We start from the raw sequence: 27,923 nt of genomic DNA, 5'->3' as shown, positions 1-27,923 counted from the left end.
AGTCCAGTGATCATGTTGCAGCAGTGTGTAGGAGGGAGATTTCTAGATGTGAGAAGTGTGCAGAAGGGCATGAGACAAGGGAATGTCTTTTATCGGTGGAAAAAGTGTGTGTTAACTGTAGGGGTGCCCATGGTGCTGGAGATCAGAGGTGTCCGGTGAGAGAAAGGCAGGTTGAGGTTGCCAGGATCAAAGTGGTACAGAAGGTGTCATATGCTGAGGCAGTGAAGAGTGTAGTAGAGGAAGATTGGTCCAGGGCGAGGGATCCTAACGATCCCTGTGAGTAGGCCAAGGCCAAAAGAGAGTGATAGGAATAATATGTACTTCAGTAAGGTTGGGTTCTTTAGCGTTCATAGCCATGGTTATCAACTGTACTGCAGAAATGGAACGTAAATCACAGAACATAAATGTTGTGGTGGCAGCTGCAGAGAAGTACTTGGGTGTACGAGATTTTACTGCAGAAGAGTTAGGTGTGTTTAATTAGTGTCCTGTCCTCACAGGCTGCCCCCCTGGTGTAGGATCAGATAGGGCCAAGTAGTGGAAGGTTGTAATGGGTGTAGGTTTCTTCCCTTTTCCTAACCTTTTTGTGTCACAGTGTAATGCATGTACACTCCAGAACAGTAGGCGGAAACATAGGGCTAGATAAGAGAAATAGATTAGTAAGGAGGCCGACCGGCCTTAAACTCCACTACAGTAGGTGGCGGTGTATGCATATTTCAGTTGGTTGCGATCCGCCAATACAGATTTAAAGAAGAATTGCACTCATTTCTATTTTTACTCCAGCGCTGCGCTGTTTTGTATTATGATAAATACATTTTTAAAGGAAATAATCATTTAATAGCCGAAACAGAACAGAAAAAAAGTTTACGTGATGCATTCAGTGGGCCAAATCATGTAAAACACTGGTGAAATCAATACCCAAGCGATGGCGGTACATTTGAGTGACGTCATCCTACTACTGCAACCTGACTGGAACAGACGAAGAGGAAGAGAAAATCCATTGCGTTGATTGTGTGACTGCGGACGTTGATTCGAGGAGCAGAAGCAGCACCGCCCGTTCCAACCCTGTTTACATTGATATCTCAAGTGAAAAACAACACATAACTGCCCAAATATCTGCGGCCATGGAGTCGCATGGCAAAGAGGAACTCAAGGGACCAGTGTTACATATCGTGGTGGTCGGATTTCACCACAAGAAAGGCTGTCAGGTACGTCAAGCTTGGGTGGCATGCTAACTAGCTCCTTGTGCCAGTTTTTTTCGTAGCAGAAAATGCACTGGAGAGCTGCTCCTACTAGGCTACACAACACGTCGAGCATTGGGTAATGCCTGAGTGAGGGTGCGAGTCAAATGGGTATCTGACTGATCAGCAACAACAACCCACCCAGGGACCGTTCCTGTTCTGTTCTACCGACCAGTGGTTGACAGACACACTGCTGCTTGGAAGGAAGTCATTGGTCACTTGTTGCTTATGGAAGAGCACTTATGGGGTAGACCAGGAGGGTATTACTAACACAGCATCTTCTTTACATAGCTAACACAGTTGTAAACAATCAGAGACCACATTGTTGGTTTACCTACAATTCATGGTAGTGCATGGCAAAGTTGTGCTATGTTGTGATGAAGCCTAACTATCTAGATTTATATGGGCCCAGAGGCACACTGATAACAGGCTTATATGTAAGAGATGGTATGATGCCTGTGCACCATTTATCAACTGCAATCAATGCCAAGTACTGAAACTGTGCATTCATTTGCACTTTTAACTGACATGAGATTTCATCTGAGATCTTGTCTCTCCATGGCTCATTAACTCACTCTTGGCCAGAGTTTTGTATTTCATCCTGCCAATGTTTGCACTAATTGCCTATACTGCCTCAGTGCTGTGACTGTTAAATAACCTATTATTGGCAGATCCAAAGAGATATCCACAGTCACAGCCTGCAATGTTGTAACTGTGGTTTTAGTTTTTAGGGATTAGGATCAAGTTTAGAGAGTCACTGTCAAGTGAAGGAGAGCTTGACAGACACGCTGCATATAATGTTCATAACAAGGCCTAAGGACAGTGTTTACACCTGGTTAGTAACCTAGTGAAAGGGTGTGTGTGGGAAATTAACAGGGACAAGAAGATTATTGCAATAAACTTGAGTTATTATCTACAGAGCTTCTGAAGAGGAGGGGCTATCCCTCCAGAGGTACACAAATAGGCCAGCAGTCTCCCATAAAGAACGGATGGGGAGATTTACTGCACATGTTTTCAACAAACACAATTTGCCCACAGGCCTTGCTGTATGTGTGTGAGTTATGCTCATTAGCTCCTGCTCAATAAAGTAGCCCAGCCTACTGCACGCACATAAGTCTTTATAATTTTTTCAAAAAATAACAGAAAATCCTAGGCTCCGACTTGTTTTGCATTGCAGCCACAGACTGGAAAAAATATTCTTCTTCAATTCAATTTATATTAGGCTCTGTCAGTTTCTGTTCCGTTAACGCCATCTTAGCCATGTCTTAGTACCCTACCTTTAATGCACCACAGAGCCAACAGCCTGCTGCAAGAAGTTCAACAAGACAACAACGACCACTTTGTGTTCTGTTTCTTTGTTACTGGCTGCTCTCCACCTTACTGCCTGCCTGCCCCTTTGTCCTGAAGAAAGTCTGCCTGTTGCAGAGCTCTCGGAGACCCAGCTGCTGCTCATTCTGACAGACGGATAAAAGGGGGTTGTGTGTGTGTGCGTGACAAACGGGCCCAAACCCACCCCCTTCCCCTTGTGATCACTACCACCAAACCGGTTAAAAACAGACCAGACCAGACAGAGGATTTTCTTTGTCAGGTAATAACCTAGGTGTTCGCTCGAGGGGTAGGCTGCATCTCAAATGACACTATTCCATTTTATAGTGCATTACTTTTGACCAGAGTCCTAACGGTGTCTTGTCAAATGTAGTGCACTATATAGGGAATATGGTGGAATTTGGGACACGGACAGGGAGGTGGAGTGGTATTGTCTGTTACCTGATAGGAGACCTACTGGGTTAGACTGGGTATCACTAGATTAGGTTCTTGTCTTTCTGGCAGGGGGGCCTCGCTGACTGTGTCTCTCTCTTGCTCTTTCTCTCTGTCTATCAATTCATTTCAAAGAGGCTTTATTGGCATGAGAACATCAGTTTACATTGCCAAAGAAAGTGAAATAAACAAAAGTGAGAAGAAACAAAAATCTCTCTCTCTCTCTGGGACCTGGGTAAAAGTAGTGCACTATATAGGGTATAGGTGCCATTTGGGATGCATCCTTGGTGTGGGGTATCTTAGAGCCTCACTCCCCCTCCCCTCAGAACTGCAGTTAGGGAGAGAGAGACCTCTCTGTGGGGGTAGTTGTGTGGGTCCTACACCTCGCCTGTTCTTTCGTGGCACTAGAGAGCCTAGATGACACCTGTCTGTCACGTGAGTGGCTCTGTCAATAGAGGGATCAATGATTGGTGTAGGGACTGGGGAGGGGACATGGTGCTAAGGAGAGTGAGAGCTCTCTGGTTTCTATTGCTCCATGGTCAAAAGTAGTGCACTACATAGAGAATAGGGTGCCGTTTGGGGCTTACTCCCAGTTATTTTATTGCCTTTTTCTTAACTGCAAAAATATGGCCCTACAGTTTCACAATTGCAACAAATCATCCTGGACTTTTGATTTGCACAGCACCAATGGCATAATTCCTTAGCAAATGTAGCCAGTATAAATGAGCAATTGCATAATAATTGCACATTACATATTATGTACTATTTGCCAAGGTTGTGGTTATTTGGCCTTTGGCCTGACCAAAATAGTAAACACAGCCAGCAAAGTAATTGGTCGACCACCGGCACATTTGAGCAGTCTGTTCAACAAGGCAACCAAAAAGAAGGCATTGGCTGTTGTTGGCGACCCCTCTCCCCCTCTTCATTCTCAGTTGGAGAGGCTTCCCTCTGGCTGGCGGTTCAGAATGCCCATGGCCAAGAAAAACGTGTTCTTACATTCCTTCGTTCATTGTGCTGTTGGACTACTAAATGCAAAGTCAATTGTATCAGTACATGTACTGATCTATCCAGTGCAGTTGGGACAGCGGTCAGTTGTGAGTGAATGTATCAATGTCCTCTATGTTGGTCGTGTATGTAACATGATGGACTGACTGGTTTAAATGTGTCTGATGTGAGAATGTATGTGTATGTGATCATTTTTAATGGAAGGTGATGCCAAAGAAACATTTCCATTCTGGATGGACAAAGTTGTATTCTATTTCCACCACAAAGCTACAGGCGTCTTGTTGAACAAGTTGATGAACAGCTGATAACAAACAGGACCTTGAACATGTTCCGCACAATATCTTGAGGCTGCTGTGACTCATAGTCACATGATGATGAGTGTGAATAGCTCTCTTCATCTGTGCTACTGTTGTTATGCATGTTGTCCTTACTGTACACAGTGTATGAGCTATTATTTTCCCTAACAAATTAAGAGCCATATTTTCGAATTGTGTGCATTTGCCCTACTTGCTTTTAGTTGAGTCATTTTACTCCCTGGGCTATGCTAAGTCAATCTGGTCCTTGCCTAAGATAGCTAGTGTTTGAGTTTTGTGGGGTAGTAGGACGGATACTGGGTATTGTATCATTATTTTTGCATTGTTTTCTCTCTCTCTCTCTCTCTCTCTCCTCAGGTGGAATACTCCTACCCTCCACTCATCCCTGAGGAGGGCCATGACAGCAACAACCTGCCTGAGGAGTGGAAGTACCTGCCTTTCCTAGCCCTGCCTGACGGGGCACACAACTACCAAGAAGGTACATAGGTTGTGTCCCAAATGGCACTCTATTCTCTTTATAGTGCACTACTTTTGACCAGGGCCCATAGGGTGCAATTTGGGATGCACCCAGTCACTTTTGCTTCTTTTCTTTCTTATCTGTCCATCTCTCCCACATTTGTTATTACACTGCTACTGATAGTTTCAACAAAATGTGGAGTGGAACATTCAACCCCTCTCTTTGCCCCTGCAAGACTGTTCTCAGCCAACTTACCTGGTAAATTGATAGTTAAATAAATGAAGTAAAAATAATCTCTGCTGAGTCACCATTACCTCAGTGGAAAAATAGACTACATATCTTTGTCATCATGTTTGGCTTCGGTCTTAAAAGGCTACTGCTCATGTTAGAATGCAGAATCAGCAGGAAGGCTGGAAATTATAGTTTAAGCTAGTTTTCTAGCCTAGCTGTGGTGCAGTGGATGACTTTGATGGTGTTGCTCTGTTGGGTAGTGTTGCCCTGAGGCCCTATATCTTGTCAAAGCCTCCTTCTGTTCATAATATCACTGAGGCCAACAGGCCGGCTCGTTAGTTAGCACTCATCATGTGATATGATTTACCTTTGGTCTGCTGGCCTGCCTAGCTTGTTGTGTTGTAGTCAGTTGTACAACTGAAATGTGTCTTCCGCATTGAGCCCAACCCCTCTGAAAGAGAGGGAGTGAACAATATTGAAGTACGACTGAACCATAAAAGAAACTTCTCCTTTCGAAAACGTCCTATGTGGCATCGATACGAGTCAGAAACCGTTATTCTAGTGCCAAAATTGATAACAACGTGTAAATAGGATAATTTTGGTCATAAAGTCACTTGTCCAAAATGGAGATTTGTGAGATAATTATAAAGTAATTGTATGTCACAGAATGAAGGGTACCGTAACACTTTTCCGTTTATTTCAATCCTGGCCACATGCTCACAGCTGGCAGCACCCAAGTAATCATCAATTCGGAGCACAGCTGCCCAGTACCCGATCTTAATGCCCATGGTCAATTTTAATTGTATTCGTATTTATTATGGATCCTCCTCTTCCTGGGGTCCAGCAAAATGAAGGCAGTTTATACAATTTTAAAAACATTACAATACATTCACAGACCATGTGCCCTCAGGCCCCTACTCCACCACTACCACATATATACAGTACAAAATCCATGTGTCCGTGTGTGTGTAGTGCGTATGCTATCGTGTGTGTGTGCATGTGTCTGTGTCTATGTTTGTGTTGCTTCACAGTCCCCGCTGTTCCATAAGGTGTTTTTTTTAATCTAATTTTACTGCTTGCATGAGTTACTTGATGTGGAATAGAGTTCCCTGTAGTCATGGCTCTATTTAGTACTGTGTGCCTTCCATTGTCTGTTCTGGACTTGGGGACTGTGAAGAGACCTCTTGTGGCATGTCTTGTGGGTTATGCATGGGTGTCCGAGCTGTGCCCCAGTAGTTCAAACAGACAGCTCGGTGCATACAACATGTCAATACCTCTCATAAATACAAGCAGTGATGAAGTCAATTTCTCCTCCACTTTGAGCCAGGAGAGATTGACATGCATATTATTAATATTAGCTCTATGTGTACATCCAAGGGCCAGCCGTGCTGCCCTGTTCTGAAGCAATTGCAATTTCCATAAGTCCTTTTTTATGGCACCTGACCACATGACTGGACAGTAGTCCAGGTGTAACAAATCTAGGGCCTGTAGGACCTACCTTGTTGACAGGGCTGTCAAGAAGGTAGATCAGGTTCTTATGGACATACTACTCCCCATCTTAGCTACTGTTGTATCAATATGTTTTGACCATGACAGTTTACAATCCAGGGTAACTCCAAGCAGTTTAGTCACCTCAACTTTGCTCAATTTCCACATTATTTATTACAAGATTTAGTTAAGGTTTAGGGTTTAGTGAATGATTTGTCCCAAATACAATGCTTTTAGTTTTAGAAATATTTAGTACTAACTTATTCCTTGCCACCCACTCTGAAACTAACTGCAACTCTTTGTTAAGTGTTGCAGTCATTTCAGTCGCTGTAGTAGCTGACATGTATAGTGTTGAGTCATTTGAATACATAGGCATTCTGGCTTTCCTCAAAGCCAGTGGCAATTCATTAGTAAAGATTGAAAAATGTAAAGGGCCTAGACAGCTGCCTTGGGGAATTCCTGATTCTATCTGGATTATGTTGGAGAGGCTTCCATTATAGAACACCCTATGTGTTCTGTTAGACAGGTAACTCTTTATCCACAATATAGCAGGGGGTGTAAAGCCATAACGCAAGTTTTGCCAGCAGCAGACTATGATCGATAATGTCAAAGGCCGCACTGAAGTCTAACAAAACAGCCCCCAAAATCTTTTTATCATCAATTTCTCTCATCCAATCATCTGTTGTTTGTGTAAGTGCTGTGCTTGTTGAATGTAATTTTCTATAAGCATGCTGAAAGTTTCTCAATTTGTTTACTGTAAAATAGCATTTGTATCTTGTCAAACACAATTTTTTCCAAAAGTTTACTATGGGTTGGCAAAAGTCTGATTGGTCGGCTATTTGAGGCAATAAAGGGGGCTTTAACATTCTTAGGTAGCGGAATGACTTTTGCTTCCCTCCAAGCCTGAGGGCACACACTTTTCTAATAGGCTTAAATTGAAGATGTGGCAAATAGGAGTGGCAATATCGTTCGCTGTTATCCTCATTAATTTTTCATCCAAGTTGTCAGACCCCGGTAGCTTGTCATTGTTGACAAGACAAAAAAAAAAAAATCACCTCTTCCACACTAACTTCACGGAATATAAAATTACAATGCTTGTCTTTCATAATTTGGTCAGTTATGCTTGGATGTGTAGTGTCATCATTTGTTGCTGGCATGTTATGCCTAAATTTGCTAATCTTGCCAATTAAAAAATAATTAGTGGTTGGCAATATCAGTTGGTTTTGTGATTTAATGAGCCATCTGTTTCAATGAATGGTGGAGCTGAGTTTGCCTTTTTTCCCAGAATTTCATTTAAGGTGCTCCAAAGCTTTTTCTATCATTCTTTATTTAATTTATCTTGGTTTCATAGTGTTGTTTCTTCTTCATCTTCTTTTTATTCAGTTTAGTCACATGATGTCTCAATTTGCAATAAGTTTGCCAATCGGTTGTGCAGCCAGACTTATTTGCCATTCTTTTTGCCTCATCTCTCTCAACCATATTTTTTTCCAATTCCTCATCAATCCACGGGGATTTAACAGTTTTTAGTCATTTTCTTAATGGGTGCATGCTTATTAGCAACTGGTTTAAGCAATTTCATAAATGTGTCAAGTGCAGTGTCTGTTTGCTCCTCATTACACACCACGGACCAACAGATATTCTTTACATCAATAACATAGGAATCACCACAAAAGTTATTGCACACTATATTAGGCCCAGCCTTTGGAACTTTGGTTTTCCTAGATATGGCTACTATATTGTGATCACTACATCCAATGGATTTGGATACTGCTTTCAAGAACATTTCTACAGCATTAGTAAAGATGCGATCAATACATGTTGACGATTTCATTCCTGTGCTGTTTGTAACTACCCTGGTAGGTTGACTGATAACCTGAACCAGGTTGCAGGCACTGGTTACAGTTTGAAGCTTTTTCTTGAGTGGGCAGCTTGATGAAAGCCAGTCAATATTTAAATCACCTAGAAAATATACCTCTCTGTTGATATCACATACATTATCAAGAATTTCACTTATGTTATCCAGATACTGACTGTTAGCACTTGGTGGTCTGTAGCAGCTTCCCACCAGAATGGGCTTTAGGTGAGGCAGATGAACCTGTAGCCATATTGCTTCAACAGTATTTGACATGAGATCCTCTCTAATCTTTACAGGAATGTGGTTCTTAATATAAACAGCAAATTTGGTTTGACATTCAATATCCCTATGAGGCTAGTTGGGAACCATCAGTAAATTACACAATGTACATGGGACAATATATTTTTAAATGTCAATAGCTCACATTTCAATGACTTTAATTTCTACAATTGAAAGTTGCATTGAGGTTTTAATCTACAAATATTGAAAGCATATAATGAGACAACTAAAAGGTGTGCAACATTAAAATATTGTCCCATTTACATTGTGTAATTTATTGACAGTCCCTAACTAGCCCAACAGATCAGCTATCCAAAGTCAAACCCATTTTGCCACAAGGTGCACACCTGATGATTTGAAGCTAATTGGAGAAAAAAGTTCTCTAGCTTGCTAGCTAGTCTAAGCTACTTCCAGACACAAGACCTAGTTAGTGTTTAAAGTTCAAATCAAATTTATTGGTCACATACACATGGTTAGCAGATGTTATTGCGAGTGTAGCGAAATGCTTGTGCTTCTAGTTCCGACAGTGCAGCAGTATCTAACAAGTATTATCTAACAATTCCACAATACCTAATACACACAAATCTATGTAAAGGAATGGAATAAGAATATATAAATATATGGATGGACAATGTCCGAGCGCATAGGCTAAGATGCAATAGATAGTATAGAATACAGTATATAAATATGAGATGAGTAATGCAAGATATGTAAACATTTTAAAGTGGCATTATAAAAGTGGCTAGTGTTCCATTTATTAAAGTGGCCAATGATTTCAAGTCTGTATGTAAGCAGCAGCCTCCGTGCTAGTGATGGCTGTTTAACAGTCTGATGGCCTTGAGATAGAAGCTGTTTTTCAGTCTCTCTGTCCCAGCTTGGATGCACCTTTACTGACCTCGCCTTCTGGATGGTAGCAGGGTGAACAGGCAGTGGTTCGGGTAGTTGTTGTCCTGATCTTTTTGGTCTTCCTGTGACATTGGGTGCTGTAGGTGTCCTGGAGGGCAGGTAGTTTTCCCCCAGTGATGCGTTGTGTAAACCGCACCACCCTCTCTCTCTGGGACCTGGGTAAAAGTAGTGCACTATATAGGGTATAGGTGCCATTTGGGATGCATCCTTGGTGTGGGGTATCTTAGAGCCTCACTCCCCCTCCCCTCAGAACTGCAGTTAGGGAGAGAGAGACCTCTCTGTGGGGGTAGTTGTGTGGGTCCTATACCTCACCTGTTCTTTCGTGGCACTAGAGAGCCTAGATGACACCTGTCTGTCACGTGAGTGGCTCTGTCAATAGAGGGATCAATGATTGGTGTAGGGACTGGGGAGGGGACATGGATATGGTGCTAAGGAGAGTGAGAGCTCTCTGGTTTCTATTGCTCCATGGTCAAAAGTAGTGCACTACATAGAGAATAGGGTGCCGTTTGGGACGTACTCCCAGTTATTTTATTGCCTTTACTGAACTGCAAAAATATAGCCCTACACAATTGCAACAAATCATCCTGGACTTTTGATTTGCACAGCACCAATTGCTCCATGGTCAAAAGTAGTGCACTACATAGAGAATAGAGTGCCGTTTGGGACGTACTCCCAGTTATTTTATTGCCTTTACTGAACTGCAAAAATATAGCCCTATACAATTGCAACAAATCATCCTGGACTTTTGATTTGCACAGCACCAATGGCATAATTCCTTAGCAAATGTAGCCTGTATAATGTAGCCTGCGGTTGTAGGCGGTGATACAGTTGCCGTGTACCAGGCGGTGATACAGCCTGACAGGATGCTCTCAATTGTGCATCTGTAAAGGTTTGAGGGTTTTAGGTGACAAGCCAAATTTCTTCATCCTCCTGAGGTTGAAGAGGCGCTGCTGCGCCTTCTTCACCACACTGTCTGTGTGGGTGGACCATTTCAGTTTGTCAGTGATGTGTACGCCGAGGAAAGTTATCTGAAAGGGTGAGTGACTGTAACTGTGTATTGTTTTGGCAGAACGATTCCCACGTTCGAACACATACACAAAAGACATCCACATCAAAGCACCCTTCCAAAACGCAAATCTCATTCTGTCGCATTTCCTAATGAGGAGAATTGAAACCTAGGCTAAATCAGGTTCAGCCCCCCCTTTAAGAAGTTTGTTATAGCCATAGAATTAGAATCTCATTCTACATACAGCTTTAGGAGACTGAGTATTAGCCTAATTACACTCCCAATATTTTTCAGTCCTCAGCTATTCCATATTTCACACTGTAAGCCCAGTGTGTGTGTTTGTTCAGCGGCTGCTTGCTTGAAGGATGCAAATAAACCCTCTGTGACGCAGTAGATTTTATTACTGAGCGATTCTGCTGCAGTGCAGTCAGGCTATAAAAGCAACAGCATCAACAACACGAGACAGACTCGTGCATGGGATGGCAGAGTTCATGGGAGTAGAGCAGAGCTGAGCTTAGTGCTACTGGGGAGGGAAATGCACAAGGCAATACAGCTGTGGCCCATCCTGACTGCTTGGCCCATCCTGCCTGCCTGGCCCTACCTGCTTAATCACTCACTGGCCTCGTAGAGATGTGATGGGTTCTTGGTTGCTGCTGTGTTCCTGTAGCTATCGGAGTCAGCCTTACAACATTAGAAAACCACTCCCTCATCATCATGGCCGTTGGTCCAGAGGCGACCCGACCTTTTCTCATCAAATCGAATGAATTTCCATTGCTCCTTGTATCCACATACAATCCACAGTAGACAAGGGACAACCGTTTCGTCCTTTTTATGTTGTCCTATTAGCTCCTATTAGCTTTATGTAACTGTAATAACTGTCAAATGCTTGGAATCTCTTGTCAGGTTAAGTCACAGATAGTTCAGTTATGTTTTAATGCCACAACAACAGATGTTCAGTCTACTGTGTAATTTGAATTTGCCAATGCAGAAATGATTGTTACATGCTTCATTGGCTAATTAACCATCAGCCTAATTAAATAGAGAGAACAGTAACGGTCCAGAGATGTTATGTAATTAAATGTTTACATTTAATCAACTTTGGCAGATCCAGAGTGACCTACAGTCAGTGTAGTTAACTAGCCTAAGGTTTGTAGGAACAACAACCACACATCACATTTATTGCAAGAAGATCCTTCTTCGAAATAGCCGTTGCTGTTTTGTTTTGCAGACACCGTGTACTTTCACCTCCCTCCTTTCAGTGGAGCAGATATGAAGTGTGTGTATGGAGTCTCCTGCTATCGCCAAATAGAGGCTAAGGTTGGTTCCCCGTCGTGGCACTTTAATATTCAAGAGACACAGCTATTCGTGTCTTCTGCTGCTTTACAGAAAATAAAGCAGAGTAGTGTCTCTTCTTTGCTCTCTCTGTGGTTATGTTTGCTGACTGTTTGCTGACTGTTTGCTGACTGTTTGCTGACTGTTTGCTGACTGTTTGCTGACTGTTTGCTGACTGTTTGCTGACTGTTTGCTGACTGTTTGCTGACTGTTTGCTGACGTGCCATTAGGTGTAGGCCTCAAAACGTTGGTTGTTTTTCCTTTTCAGTCCCTGAAGGTCCGACTGGCTGACGTCACCAGGGAGACGGTCCAGAAGAGCGTGTGTGTCCTCAGTCGAGTGGTGAGTCGGCTAACATGTGACAAGGTTGTGAGAAAGGAAGGAAGAGGTCTAGAAGCAGGGGGAGATGGGAATGTCTGCCTCGTGGTCCTGTTTAAATTTTATATATATATATATATATATATATATATATATTTAACTAGGCAAGTCAGTCAAGAACAAATTCTTATTTACAATGATGGACTACTGGGGAACAGGGGGTTAACTGCCTTGTTCAGGGGCAGAAGGACAGATTTTGACCTTGTCAGTATCCCCAGGATACTCCTGTTTGTCTGATGACGTGTGTTGGCGGTTTGAGACTGGGGGCTGGAGTAGGGGCTGGAGTAGGGGCTGGGGGATCTCTCTGGGAAAAGGTCTCCTGGAGCACTCTGTCCCAAATGGCATCCTATTCCCGATTTTTTTAAATATAAATATAAGTAATAATACACTACATAGGGAATAGGGTGCCATTTGGGACGCAGACTGTGACCCCTGGGGGTCAGTGGACAGCTCGCATAATTCAGTTACGGAACAGCTGACAAGGCAGGAAGGGGCACACTTCCTTGGGTAATGAGAGCTGGTATGGTGGAGGAAACACCAGAATCATTGACTGTGTAGGCTGTTTTAAATTCTTTTCCAGGATAAGTCATTAGAATTTAGTTTTTTTATTAATCGTGTCACCAAAACTGTGTTTATAGTGTGTATACTGTAAATCCCCACAGGACAACAGTCAGTGAGTGAAGTAGCTTATATAACTTGGAGGTTAATGTTGTTGTTAACAATGTTGATGTCTGGCTCTCCCGAGTGGCGCAGCAGTCTAAGGTACTGCATCGCAGTGCTAGAGGCGTCACTACAGACCCGGGTTCAATCCCGGGCTGTATCACAACCGGCCATGATTGGGAGTCCCATAGGGAGGCGCACAATTGGCCCAGTGTCGTCCGGGTTAGGGGAAGGTTTGGCCGGGGGGGCTTTACTTGGCTCATTGCGCTCTAGCGACTCCTTGTGGCGGGCCGGGAGGCTTGCTGGCTATTTCTGGTCAGGACTAAGAGAAGTTGTTTCGCTTCCTCACATAAGCAAATTGACAGGTGCTAATCACCACACACTAGGCTGGGCTGACTGCCCTCACTCACTCACTGATGAGTGTTTCTCTCCTCTTCCTCCCCAGCCTCTGTACGGTCTTCTTCAAGCTAAACTACAGCTCATCACACACGCCTACTTTGAGGAGAAAGACTTCTCACAGATATCCATATTGAAAGTGAGTTTTTTGAGGTTTGAATCACAAAGGCTTGAATCACTTTCTTCTTTGATTTGTGACCTTTTGTGTTTATGAAACATTGAACTTAGAACCTTAACTTTTCTCTCTCTCTCGCTCCCTCTCTGACTGTCTCTCTTTCTGTCTCCTTCTCTCTCTCCCTCCACCCGTAGGAGTTGTATGAACACATGAACGGTTCTCTGAGAGGAACGGCTCTGGAGGGATCACAAGTGTTCCTGGGTAAAATTGTCCTGCTATTCTATCTGGCTCCAACACTAGGTGCATTGCAAATTACACCTTATTCCCTATTTAGGCTGCCATTTTGGGACACAGACCAGGGCTGTGGAGCATGTCAGTCTCTCACTCGCAATCTGCTCTCACTAAAATGACTGCTGTTGAATGATCCTGTCTGTGGTGTCTGTCCTAGATTAGCCATAGAAGTGTGTCATTGTGTCACTTGTTATGGTGTTCAGATCAGCTTACAGAAAGAGGACTGTCCTATTTGAGGATGTCTTCGGTCTTCTTTTTTGTGTGACATTGAGTAACGCCCCAAAACATGTGAGTGCATTCCAAATGGTGCCCTATTCCCTATATAGTGCACTACTTTTGACCAGGGCCCATAGAGCTCTGGTAAAATAAAACACTATATAGGGTGCCATTTGGGACGTCAATTCACACGTATGATAAATGTCCTCCTTCATGCAAATGTCACGTACTTGATGCACACATTTTCTCCCGACAGGTATGTCACCAAGAGATTTAATACTGCACTTTCGACACAAGGTAAATTCATGTGTTTTGAGGCAATCAAATGGCTTGTAAACATCTAGATTGCGTACCAAATGGCATTCTGTTCCCTATGTAGTGCACTACTTTTGACCAGAGTGCCTTGAACTGAGCCCTATGTACCCTGGTCAAAAGAAGTACCCTATAAAAGGAATAGAGTGTACCCTGCCCAGATTGGTAGGTAGTTGTTGTGGTACTGTTGACATGCTTCTTCTCTCATTCACCCACTTAGGTTCTTATTCTCTTCAAACTGATTCTGCTGGAGAAGAAGGTGAGGATTTCAATTATATCTATCTATCACCACAATGGGGAATTACTTTGGGCATGTGAGTTATCAACAACAACATGACAGCATATCATAAATGACACCACACACAGTGACTTCATAGCAAGAAAGCACCGCGTCAGTAATCATCATCATACCACAAGACATTACCGGCATAACTCCCTCTAGGGGTTTGTAGTCAGAATACATGGCCTTACTGTTTGTGTGTCTGTCTCTGTCTGTCTCTGTGTGTGTGTGTGTGTCTGTCTCTCTCTGTGTGTGTGTGTGTGTGTTTCCTCTTGCAGGTGCTGTTCTACGTATCTCCAGTCAACAGACTGGTAGAAGCTCTGATGACTGTACTGTCACTGTTCCCAGGTGAGCACCAGCATAGAGGTCCTATCATTATGATTCTACATACTCTACTCATGCCCCCTTAGTTTTTCCTCTGGAGTGTTTGTTTCTTCTTCATCATGGGGGTTCAAAGGTCAAACCTCATGTTGTGTGTTCATTCCTCTAGGCATGATAGAGCACGGCCTGGCCGACTCGTCCCACTACCAGCCCAAGAGCAGTGTCTCAGAGGACATCAGCCTGCTGGAGTGTGTGTCGGGGGCTGAGGAGTTTGTCTCTGTCTCTGTCACTGACATCACCAACGCTACGCTGGAGCTGGTAGGGGAGGAGGGTTTCGGTGAGGACCAGACTACCACCACCTCCACGGAGGCCTCACAGCGGACAGCCTCACCCCCAGACACCTCCACCCCAGCTGGGGCTAGCACAAACCTCAAGCCCCCCTCCCGTACCTCCCCAGACTCGTCAGAGAGCGACTGGGAGACACTGGACCCTAGCGTGCTGGAGGACGTTCCAAAAGACTCTGAGACAGGGGGTTTAGGTTTGGGGGTGGAGCACCCAGAGACGTTTGACCCAGAACCAGGTGTCCCCATCACAGTTCAGCCCCAGGGCCAGTCAGCAGGGCAAGGGGGGCAGGTGGCTGTCACTCAGGGCCTAGTGTCAGGCCTGGAGGAGGACCAGTACGGACTGCCACTTGCCATCTTCACCAAGGTATGTTTTTTGGGGGGTATTTTGACTTTTTATTGATCGATGGATGAGAATATGAGATGGGGAGATGGATGAGAATATGAGAGTATGAGATGATGAGATGGGGAGATGGATGAGAGTATGAGATGGGGAGATGGATGAGAATATGAGATGGATGAGAATATGAGAGTATGAGATGATGAGATGGGGAGATGGATGAGAATATGAGATGATGAGATGGGGAGATGGATGAGATGGGGAGATGGATGAGAGGATGAGATGGGGAGATGGATGAGAATATGAGATGGGGAGATGGATGAGAATATGAGATGGGGAGATGGATGAGATGATGAGATGGGGAGATGGATGAGAGTATGAGATGGGGAGATGGATGAGAGTATGAGATGGATGAGAATATGAGATGGGGAGATGGATGAGAGTATGAGATGATGAGATGGATGAGATGGGGAGATGTATGAGATGGGGAGATGGATGAGAGTATGAGATGATGAGAGTATGAGATGGGGAGATGGATGAGAATATGAGATGGGGAGATGGATGAGATGGGGAGATGGATGAGAATATGAGATGGGGAGATGGATGAGAATATGAGAGTATGAGATGATGAGATGGGGAGATGTATGAGATGGGGAGATGGATGAGAGTATGAGATGATGAGAGTATGAGATGGGGAGATGGATGAGAATATGAGATGGGGAGATGGATGAGAATATGAGATGGGGAGATGGATGAGATGGGGAGATGGATGAGAATATGAGATGGGGAGATGGATGAGATGGGGAGATGTATGAGATGGGGAGATGGATGATAATATGAGATGGGGAGATGGATGAGAGGATGAGATGGGGAGATGGATGAGAGTATGAGATGGGGAGATGTATGAGATGGGGAGATGGATGAGAGTATGAGATGGGGAGATGGATGAGAGTATGAGATGGGGAGATGGATGAGAATATGAGATGGGGAGATGGATGAGATGGGGAGATGGATGAGAGTATGAGATGGATGAGAATATGAGATGGGGAGATGGATGAGAGGAATAAAACACAGAAAGGGAGTGGTGGAACGAGGGGATCGAACCACTGCCTCCAGGGTCATGTGTGGAGCGGCATCACTATGATTAGACCAGCCTCTCACCAAGTTATGTTGGACTGTTCCACTAGGAAAAGGCCAACACTGCATGGGATACAATTAAGAATGGGGGGGGTACAAATTGAGGAAGTGGCAGAAACCAAACTACTAGGGGTGCAGCTAGACAACTGCTTATCATGGTCATCTCAAATATCTAATCTATGTAAAAAAAAATATATATATATATTAAAACTGCATGCATGATCAGAAGGATAGCTAAATATTTACCAGGAAAGATTCTTAAGCAAATAACACAAGCATTAATTGGGAGTCAGGTGAACTACTGTTCTGTGGTCTGGGGAAATGCATCAGCAAGTGAAATTAGGAGGCTGCAGATTGCACAGAACAAAGCAGCAAGGATTGTTTTAAGGTGGAGATATGGTTCTTCTGTTGCAGTCATGTGCAATGCTTTTGGTTGGTCATCAATCAACAAGATAATTGAAACAAACATGCTTATTTTATTTCATAATATACATTTAAAACAGTCAAACTCTATTCACAACGGTATTCAGTTGGTAAGAGACAGACATTCAGTAAATACTAGCAATAGATTGTCCACCATCTATGTGTTATCCAGACAGAAAAGAGAAATAGGCAAAATAACATTTCAATTTAGAGCAATAAAGAAATGGAATAATTTAACTGAGCAAACCAGAAACCTTTCAATATATAGATTTAAACAATACTTTAAAACCATTTAAACTTAATACATAAGAAAGTTGTGCTGGACTATGGTAGATGAAGAATCAATATATATTTTTAGACTGAGTATCTATCGGGTCAATATGTTATTGTATTGTCTGTTTGTTATATGTGAAAATGTGTTTGTATTATAAATTGTATTTTAATGTTTAAGGACTCTTGGAAGATTAGTCCAAATGAGGACTAAAAGAGATCCAAATCACTATCTTCACCAAGGTACTTCAGTTTAAATTCAAAAAGCTTTATTGTCCAGCGTCAACTTAACATAAGATTAAAAACAAAAAAAAGTACCACTCACCAGAGACATAGATAATTTTCCTTTTCAATCACAATGAATAAGATTACATAGACCGAGAGGACCTGATCCTAGATCAGCACTCCTACTCTGAGACGCTTGATACATACAGCCCCAGATCAAGACTAAGGATAACCACACACTCTAACCTCTATGCCTGTGGTTGCCAGGGTTACCTGTGCCTGCCCTACATGGCCTTGCAGCAGCACCACCTGCTGTCAGACGTGACGGTGCGCGGCTTTGTCGCTGGGGCAACCAACATTCTCTTCCGTCAGCAGAGGCACCTGAGTGACGCTATCGTTGACGTGAGTCCTGCTCTCCATCTCTCCTCCCTCCCTCCATCTCTTTCTCTTCATCTCTTCTCTCTCCATCTCTCAATCTATCCTCTCTCCTCTCTCCCATAGATCTTGTGATCTCAAGTGTGTACTGACAGTCTGCTACTCTTAGTGGAGAATTAGTGGAGAGTTTAGGAGAACATTGGTCTGTTTTTAACCGGTTCTCTCTGATTCTAGGTTACAGATAGTGCTCTTGTCCTTCTCTATTTTTTGTAGTTCTATGCTGTTTTCATAATGAGTGTTTAAGTCTCCCACGTGTATGCTGCCTATCAGATTTGGCCTCTTTTTCCCAGATGTCTTGAGTTACTGGGTGCTTTGTCTGCTGTGTTTGTGTGTGTGTGTGTGTGTGTGTGTGTGTGTGTGTGTGTGTGTGTGTGTGTGTGTGTGTGTGTGTGTGTGTGTGTGTGTGTGTGTGTGTGTGTGTGTGTCCATCCATCCTACTAGGTGGAGGAGGCTAAGATCCAGATCGGGGACCCAGAGTTGAGGAAGCTGCTGAGCCTGACCACGGCTGACCTGCGTTTCGCCGACTACCTGGTCAAACACGTCACGGAGAACCGCGAGGACATCTTTCTGGACGGGACAGGCTGGGAGGGAGGGGACGAATGGATTAGGGCCCAGTTTGGACTTTACGTCCATTCTCTCCTGTCCTCTACCTTACAAGAAGGTAGGACACTTATTGCCCGGGATGTGTTTTTTTTCTCATGAATGACAACACCTTCCTCTAGTCCTACTACTATTTCCATGTGGTATCACTTCCTGCTCACATCGCTGAACTTGACTATACTACTCCTAGTCATTTGTCTCAGATGATTTCAACAGCTAAATGCTCCTTTGTGTGTGTGTCTGTGTCCAGACAATGAGAAGTTGCTAGCGGACTGGGGCACGCCCTTCATCTCAGCCTGGAGGATCACACACAACTACAGAGTGTGGTTCAGCAACAAACACCCAGCCATGGCCAAGATCACCCCAGGGTAAGATGGCACCCTATTCCCTGCACTACTTTTGACCAGGGCCCGTAAGGATCAAAGGTAGTGCACTATATAGGGGGGTGGCGGGATGGGAGGGTGGTTGGATCGGCCAAATGATGTTGCTACACTTTCTCAATTAATTATTTACAAAAAATGTACTTCTGATGTAAAATGACTTGTGTTATTTCTTCTTTCTCAGCCATCCGTTCCAAGGGCAGTACAGTGCTGCTGATCTGAAATTAAGATTCTCACAGTGAGTACTTAATTCTTCATTGAAATCTATTGATTACCCGTATGCATACAGTATCAGTAATATAGGCTATATCCAATGTGTATTTACTTTAAATCAGTTAAATGACAGTACCGAGAAAACATAGATGACTGCCCCCCAGTGGTGAATTCAGAAGGGTTTCTGTGCCAGGTAGAATTTAGTCTGTGGGTCAGCATATAGGGAGACTTACAATTGGTTTTGCTCAACTCCTGCGTCCTCTCTCCTCCGTCCTGCCTCGCCTCCTTTTGGGAAAGGTCGAAGGTAATCATGAACGAAGATGCGCTTGTATGAAATTACTCTCCTTCCCCCATTAGGCAAATGTTTAGAGGGGTGGAATCCCAAAATAAATGTGTCAAGTGATAAAAAATTAAAAAATGAAGTTGGTTGTGCAATACTTTTCCTTTTATCTATAAAATGCATCCTATCGTTTTTAAACGTGCGCACCAACCGTTGATTCAAAGAGGGCGTGGCTGATTAACAAAACACTCCTGCTCTTGCCGCCAGGAGGAGGCTCTTGTGCATCCTTGGCCGAAGTAGGTCATCGATGAGGGAAGCATACTCTTCGGTTCACCGACTAATGAATTGACACTCCTCAACCACTAATCTGTTTCCGGGTCACGGAGGAGAGGAGGACGGAAGGAGTCGAGGAGAGGACAGACTTTTGCCTAAATGAGAATCTCCAATTGTTATTTTTTTATTAAACCTTTATTTAACTAGGCAAGTCAGTTATGTGATAGTGAATCTATTTTTTGCCAAGTCTTTGAGGGGAGAGTTCGAGTCAAGTTGTATTATTGAGGACCAACAGGTAGAAATCAGGGTAAATGGATGAAAACCAATGTTATAGGTAACTTTGGATATGTTTACCCTCAGTTTACAGCAGAACACCTGCAGTAAAATTGTATATTTTTTCCCGTTTTGAGGTTAATAGACTCAAAATACCATCTTGGTACAACTTCTATTCTGAGCAAAGTGGGGAAATTAATCCCAAACCAAGTTGGAAGGCTCCAAGATGACACTATGGGGTCATTCCTTATGTATTGGCCATAGCCTAAACTGGGATAAAGGAACGAGAGGCCCAAACATTGAATATTGCTGCTTCCCAGTGATTTATTCCTGCACCCAAACATACAACATTTCTTATTTTTAAATGTTTAATTTTACAAAGTATTGACTCCGGTGTGAATATTTATGTAAATGTGGTATTTCTGTATTTCATTTGAAATACATTTATCAAAATTTTCTAAAAACATGTTTTCAATTTGTCATTATGGGGTATTGTGTGTAGATTGATAAGAAAAAAATGTATGTAATCCATTTTGAATTCAGGCTATAGCACAACAAAATGTGTAAGTCAAGGGGTATGAAAACTTTCTGAAGGCACTAGTTGCTATGTTTCACTGCAGTCACACTATTTCATCGAGTACTAAGCTAGTAATTGCTGTTCCCTGCTTGTGATGGTAATAAAGAAAGACACCAGGTCTCTTATTTAACTCTCTCCTGCTTGTGATGGTAATAAAGAAAGACACCAGGTCTCTTATTTAACTCTCTACATTAATGATGAGAGAGGTTCATTCTCAAAAACCCTTGCTGGCTGTCTTCGGGGTGGGGGGGTTACGTTACAGAAAGTGCAGAGGAAATGTGATCCTCCCGTACGCTGACTGTCCCAGGTCCTTATCTCCAACCCTGCCTCTAAGGTTACATTCCACCTGTGTCCCGAATGGCACCCTACTCCCTAACTAGTGCACATAAGGAATAGGATGCCATTTGGGACACAGGCTACGTGTCTTCATCCGTAGCTTCTCTATTGATAGCTTTATGGTGAGAACATGGGGAGATCTGCTTGGTGGTACTATATGGGTTCTCTCTCTTTCCCCTCCGCTATTCAGCGACATGCACGACCCCTGTGAACTCTGACGTAATGGCAAACAAACAAACAGACTGGGGCGCTGTTGAAAATCCTCCTTAACTCTTCTGAGCGGTGGAGCGAGAGTGGCAAACTCTCAGAGCAGAAAATTACTTCAGAAACTCTCCTGGTCAGACCTAAGTGAACTGCATAGATTTGTATTTGGTGTATGTTACAGAAGCTTCGTAACGATGAGTATCAGCTCATTTAAAATGCCTGCCACGGAATAAAATGCAACACGTTTATCTATTAGGTTCTCTGTGGTCCCGGCTGTATATGCATTTCACGGTAAGGTCTACACCTGTTGTATTCGACGCATGTGACAAATAAAGTTTGATTTGATAGTGTAACACACAATGAAGCGGTTGCTTATATAGGCCAACTTTCCAAAGGAATGGAAAAGCATGCCTTTTGTACGGTGAATTTTCCATAGGACTCTGGTCAAAAGTAGGGCACTATATAGGGAATAGCGTGCCATTTGGCATGCAGTCAAGGTGCTGAAGGGGAGTATGGGTGTTACACCCCCTGCATGGTAATCTCTGGATATAGCAGGCTGGATGTAGAGTCAGAGTCTGCGTCCCAAATGGCTCCATATTCCCTATAAAGTGCACTACTTTTAACCAGGCCCCTAGGCGTGCGCTATGTAGGGAATATGGGACTCACCCGTCGGACAGGGAATTTGGCAGTTGGCCATGTAAGCTCTTAGAATAAATGAAACTCATTTCCTGCTTCATTCACTTTGTATAAGAGCAGCCTGGGTTCCTTTCTACACAGGAACACTGTGGTATTCAGCATGTCTCACGATCTATCTCTGTGTGTGTGTGTGTGTGACTCTCTACCCCCCCCCCCTCCCCACTGTGACTGTCTTATGTGAAAGAGTCAGGTGTTTAATGACATTTGTGTGAGGCTTCCCTCTCGTCACTGACAGATGGACAAAATAAAACAGAGGGTACTGTTCAGTAGGGCAAAACGTAGCAAAACATTTTTTACAGTTCTTATTGGACCAAATCCAGGTAGTACCATCCCATTTCATTCTGTTTTGAAACGTCTCGTCCCATACTGAATTTTCGTATGCCCTAATTGGTCAGTGGAGCCGTCAGTCATCAGGGCCCCCCAGTCAGACCCCATCCACCAATCAGCCAGCTTCCTTGTTTCCCTCATCACTCAATGACAGTGGAACTCTCTTTCTCTCTCTTTTTCCCTCTTTCCTCTCTCCCTGCATCAATAAACATGGAGTCTAGTGTGGGTAGGGGGGTGGTTGGGGTGTAAGGGCTTTGTATTCAGGTCTTTGGGCAGGCTAGAAGGATGGTCAACAAAGAGCAGGAGAAACTGAGTTATTTTTTTCCCTCTTGGTCCTGTCACTCAGTTTCACCTCACACAATGACCAGTCTTTGTCCTAACCAGGTCCTAGCTGGCTTCTTTCCTCATCCCCCTCTCTATTTTATACTCTCTCTCTGAAAACGAGAAAACAAATCTGCTTGACGTCCTGGTGAGAGAGAGTGGTGAATATTGCGTCTGTATTATACTGTTAGGTTCATCACAGCTCTCCTATTCATCTGTCGTTATCTCTTGTTGCCAACAACGAGCGCTCCACTCATAGAGAGACAGATGTGTTTTTGAAAACAAAGCCACGTGACTGCATGACTTTGTGCCGGCCCTGCAGCAAGCAGAGCGGAGTCCATGGCTGGCTGCCGACCGTCGCCGTGCCAACAGACGGTTGCGTCTCAAATGGCACCCTATTCCCTATACAGTGCAGTACTTTTGACCAGGGGCCATAGGGCTATGTAGGGAATAGGGTGCCATTTGGGACATAAAGGGGGATCTGTTTTATTGTGAGCGGGCTGGGCTGGACCTACATGGCTGTTTATTTGGGTCAGGCAGTGAGGGTTGGGCCTGTGTGTGGTCGGGCCGGTGTCCGAGCTCTGACACTGGATTGGTGTCACTCTGTCGCCCAGGCTCCTAGCAACCACCACTGGAGGCTATGAGAGAGGTGAATGGGGTCTGGTGTCCTGTCCCGTGTGCAACAGCCACAAGGCTGTGGTTTGTCACTGACGTTCACAGTCTGTGGTGCTGCAGAGACTGGGACAGAGATGGAGGGTGTCTCCCAAATGCCACCCTGTTCCCTACATGGTGGACTACGCAAGCACATGCACTCACATACCCACACCGTACACACACAGATACACTATATATACAAAAGTATGTGGACACCCCTTCAAGTTAGTGGATTCGGCTATTTCAGCCACACCCGTTGCTGACAGGTGTATAAAATCGTGCACACAGCCATGCAATCTCCATAGACAAACATTGGCAGTAGAATGGCCTTACTGAAGAGCTCAGTGACTTTCAACGTGACACCGACATAGGATGCCACCTTTCCAACAAGTCAGTAAGTCAAATGTATGCCCTGCTAGAGCTGCCCCGGTCAACTGTAAGTGCTGTTATTGTTAAGTGGTCCTCGGTTGCAACACTCACTACCGAGTGCCAAATTGCCTCTGGAAGCAACGTCAGCACAACAGCTGTTCGTCAGGAGCATTTGTTCTGCGCGGCCGCGTGCAGCTTAGAGGGAACATTGGTCACTTGTATTCCAACACGGATTTGAAAAACCAAACTGATTTCAGCATTTAAGGTCTGCAGTGTGAACAAGGCTTCAGTACAGAAGTCCATTCTCTTCAGCTGTACTGTGACTGTATCCTGTACGTAGTGTACTGTGACTGTATCCTGTACGTAGTGTACTGTGACTGTATCCTGTACGTAGTGTACTGTGACTGTATCCTGTATGTAGTGTACTGTGACTGTATCCTGTATGTAGTGTACTGTGACTGTATCCTGTATGTAGTGTACTGTGACTGTATCCTGTACGTAGTGTACTGTGACTGTATCCTGTACGTACTGTGACTGTATCCTGTACGTACTGTGACTGTATCCTGTACGTACTGTGACTGTATCCTGTACGTAGTGTACTGTGACTGTATCCTGTACGTAGTGTACTGTGACTGTATCCTGTACGTAGTGTACTGTGACTGTATCCTGTACGTAGTGTACTGTGACTGTATCCTGTACGTACTGTGACTGTATCCTGTACGTACTGTGACTGTATCCTGTACGTACTGTGACTGTATCCTGTACGTACTGTGACTGTATCCTGTATGTAGTGTACTGTGACTGTATCCTGTACGTAGTGTACTGTGACTGTATCCTGTATGTAGTGTACTGTGACTGTATCCTGTATGTAGTGTACTGTGACTGTATCCTGTATGTAGTGTACTGTGACTGTATCCTGTACGTAGTGTACTGTGACGGTATCCTGTACAGTATATAGTGTAGGAGTCCCTTGGTGCTAGTGCCAACCATAAGAGGTGCCAGGTAGGGAGGGGCTCTGGGTGGGTCACAAAGGGCACTGATGTTGATGCCGGAGTCACGGGACACCACAGCTGAATTCCAAATAGACCCCTAGTCCCTAGATCTGAGAGGATTGGATAGGTCTAAGCAATATAGCGAAAACCTTCTACCTAGCCAATCAGAAGGCAAGGTGAAGCTAGGTATTGCAGTAATGCTCTCTATCCTCTTGTCACCGAGGTTAGTAAGAAGAGAACGCTTATATCTATCCAATCATTTGACCAGGACTACTGACCCTCTTGGGACTGTAATGTGTGTGTTGGGTGATTTTAAAAAGAGGCCACCGGGCTGGATTTCTTTGTGTGTATGTTGTGAAATGTACCCGGGACAACAGGCGGACACTCTGCTGCTCTAGTCTCAGGTTGGCTTGGTTTGGATAATTAGATTCGACCACCGGTGACAGTAACTCTCTCTCTACTTCCGCAGAGTTATGCAGTACTATAACAGGTTGTAGAAACATTTTAGTTGAGAAATGTGTCACTGCTACCCAGGGTTTCTTTCTGGGTGCAACATGGTTGGTCGTGACTGAATAGCCCTTTTTCCTTTCTCTCTCTGAATTTCAGCTCGGTGCAGAACAGCGAACGGGGGAAGAAAATTGGAGCAGCTGTGATCACCACCAGTCGGAGTGTCGTGCAGACCGGGAAGGCAGTAGGTGAGACCGACAGACAGTCTCTCTAACCAACCTTTTCCCCAGACTCAAATTAAGCCACTTGTGAAGGATTTGTAGTCCAGGAAACTGGCCTTCAAAAATAGTCAACACAGACTACTGCTAACTAACATTCACTCCCGGGTGGCTTTGTTTTCATCAATTAATTTCTAAGAAATGTATTGTTCAGTACAGAACTTTATATCTTATCCACAATCCCTCCTGTCTCCATCCTCCAGGTCAGTCGGTGGGTGGAGTGTTAACCAGTGCTAAGTCAGCCATGTCGTCCTGGTTCTCTACGTTGGCCCAGCCTGCTCTTTTAGCCACTCCCGCAGCCTCCCCTGAGCCTCAGTCACCTACCGAGGCCAAGCCTTGACCACCTACCTGCTGCCTGCCTCCTAACCTAACCTTAGCCTCTGTCACAGGCTTTAGCCAACATGAGTTAATTAAGCCTAGGAGCCGAGGATACCCTAACCTAACCCCCTCCAACGGTCCTTCCCCGAGTGTCTCTCAATTCATCTTTCCTTGATTCCCTGCATCCTTTCTCCTGAGCTCCTTCACAAACCCTATTGGAGAAGGTCAGAGGGGAGGCATCTTGGACAGTGTCCTCCAATACGGTTGAGGAGGCGAGGAGACGGGATGTGACACACTCCTCCTATTCCTCCTCTCCCCCTTTCTTTCAGAACCAGCTAGTTACAGAGAAGGAACCGGGGTCAGGTGGGAAGGATAGGTTGAATTTTGCGTGTTTGGGGAAAGGTTTTATTTTATGAAGGATTTGATTCAGGCCTCTGATGGGATATCACAACACAGCAGAGGGATCCAGGTCTTTGTCATAAATGATACCCTATTCCCTATTTAGTTCACAACTTTTGCCCAGGGCCCATAGAGTACTGGTGATAAGTAGTGCACTAGGAATAGATGCCATTTAGGACACAAACCTGGTCTGCAGTACCCTCTCCCCTCCATCCCCAGGTTACAACTGCTCCAGCATGGAGGACAGATCGACAAGGGCAGATGAGAAGAATAGCCACTTGTGCTAAACAGACCGGCAGAAATATCCTCAGAGCCTCAGACACTTCAGATTTCAGTGTGTTTTTCTCTGTGTGGTGGAAGACCTTTTTGTGTTTTATCCAATGCCAGTGTTTTGCTCTAACTGTATTCCAACAAGGTGTATACTGTATATACTGACAGTGTGAAACCAGTGCATCGCTGGCTGGAAGCTGTTACTGTAAATAAGATGCTGGGTCAGAGCAAGTTATTCTCAGTTTACTGGACAGGACAGACAACCTATGGCCGTGTCCCAAATGGAACCCTTACTGCACTATAAAGAGAAGAGGGTGCCATTTGGAACAGATACTGTTTGTCATTCCTTCAGGTTAAGAAAACTGCTTTTTATCTTTTTCCTCATTATGTCCGCACTATACATGTAATAGTGAACTTTTATAAAGATAGTTGGAGTATGGGATAAAATGAATTTTAGTTGTATATAGTTTGTTGGACTTGTACAAATAATAGTGATGACACGACTGGAACCAATCTCTACCTGATCTATGGCTCACTATTGTGCATCTGAAATGGCACCCTATTCAGGTCACTACTTTTGACTAAGGCCCTTCTATTCCGTAGAAAGTGCACTACTAAAACTAGTGCTGTACGTAGGCAATTGGTTGCACCTATACATAGGAAAGATTATATTTCTATGTACTCCCTAGTCTATACTTGTTACTTTGAGATGATTACAGTACTTTCTCCCCAACTGTTTGTATTGAAGTTGAACATTTAGGAAATAAGTGTGTATATATTTATCTTTGAGATCTGGGACTGTATCCACTAAAAGTCGGAGTAAGAGTGCCGATCTAGGATCCCATATAACCTTATCAATTACGATCTAAAAGGCCAAACTGGTCCTAAATCAGCACTCGTACGCAGACGTTTAGACATGGGCCCAGGTCCAGTTTTTAAACTGTAATAATGACAGCTTTGGACCATCATCTCTTTGATTTCCCGTCTTGACTTTTAAACTAAAATCTGAGTCATTCGTATTGCCTGTATGCTTCATTTGTTGCTGTTGAACTCTGAAATTTACTTTAAGTATGCAAAGAAAAACATTTAATCTGACATATTTAGGGTTTTGAAAATGTGAAGTTAATTTATGCTGCATTAAATATGAAAAAAAAGATGGAAATCAGCCTCATCTTTACTGCTTCCGTACCTAAAAGTGCTTCCCATAAGCTTACAGGAAAAATACTACCTACTACAAAACGTAACAAGATATGAAAGTATCTCTAAGCTTCTGTTAGAGCGAGATATTCATGGTCTGGTCTGTTCATACTGTATGTAGGTCAGCCAAACAAAAGACCGTAGAGGGAGGGGGTGTAGCAGGCGCAGGGTCTACCGGACAAAAACAGGCTGCAGCCACGTGCCTCAGTTCAATAACATCACACGCGAACCCAGGGACCTCACGGATGACTTTCAGATTATCAGCTCAAAAGCTATGGAGGGGGAGGAGGCAGAGCGATGTTTGTTTGGCTTCAGCAGCTGTCCCAAATGGCACCCTATGGAATAGGTTGCCATTTGGGAAGCAACCAGCTCCAGTTATAGCTATTCAGAGGTGGTACGGACAGGGCTTCTGTGGATGCCTTTGTCAGGCAACGAATGGGGAAAAACTATTTTAAGCAGGCATAATAAGTCCCTAGGTTGTATGACTAACTGAACATGTAAATAGATAGGCT

The 27,923-nt window shown here is 43.9% G+C and overlaps 1 protein-coding gene across 2 annotated transcripts; it reads left to right on the top strand.

Moving 5' to 3' along the window:
- The first annotated feature begins 972 nt into the window (after positions 1-972).
- On the top strand, positions 973-27,370 carry avl9 (AVL9 homolog (S. cerevisiase)). 2 transcript variants are annotated; one of them, XM_038997733.1, is made up of 16 exons: positions 973-1,205; positions 4,673-4,793; positions 11,766-11,854; positions 12,138-12,209; positions 13,351-13,440; positions 13,611-13,716; positions 14,180-14,220; positions 14,456-14,494; positions 14,794-14,863; positions 15,006-15,544; positions 17,840-17,974; positions 18,449-18,668; positions 18,858-18,975; positions 19,172-19,225; positions 25,109-25,197; positions 25,431-27,370. In XM_038997733.1, exons 1-16 carry the CDS (start codon positions 1,122-1,124, stop codon positions 25,565-25,567), a joined length of 2,004 nt encoding a protein of 667 aa, XP_038853661.1. In that variant the 5' UTR covers positions 973-1,121; the 3' UTR covers positions 25,568-27,370. The 2 variants fall into 2 exon arrangements, with proteins under 2 accessions (XP_038853661.1, XP_038853662.1); XM_038997734.1 differs by having other exon boundaries at positions 974-1,205; positions 13,611-13,677.
- The last annotated feature ends 553 nt before the right edge of the window (positions 27,371-27,923 follow it).

This window comes from Salvelinus namaycush, chromosome 7 (genome assembly GCF_016432855.1).
Source record: "Salvelinus namaycush isolate Seneca chromosome 7, SaNama_1.0, whole genome shotgun sequence".
Lineage (NCBI taxonomy): Eukaryota > Metazoa > Chordata > Actinopteri > Salmoniformes > Salmonidae > Salvelinus > Salvelinus namaycush.
Note: the sequence above shows the minus strand (reverse complement) of the source record. Positions and strands in the feature narration are given on the sequence as shown.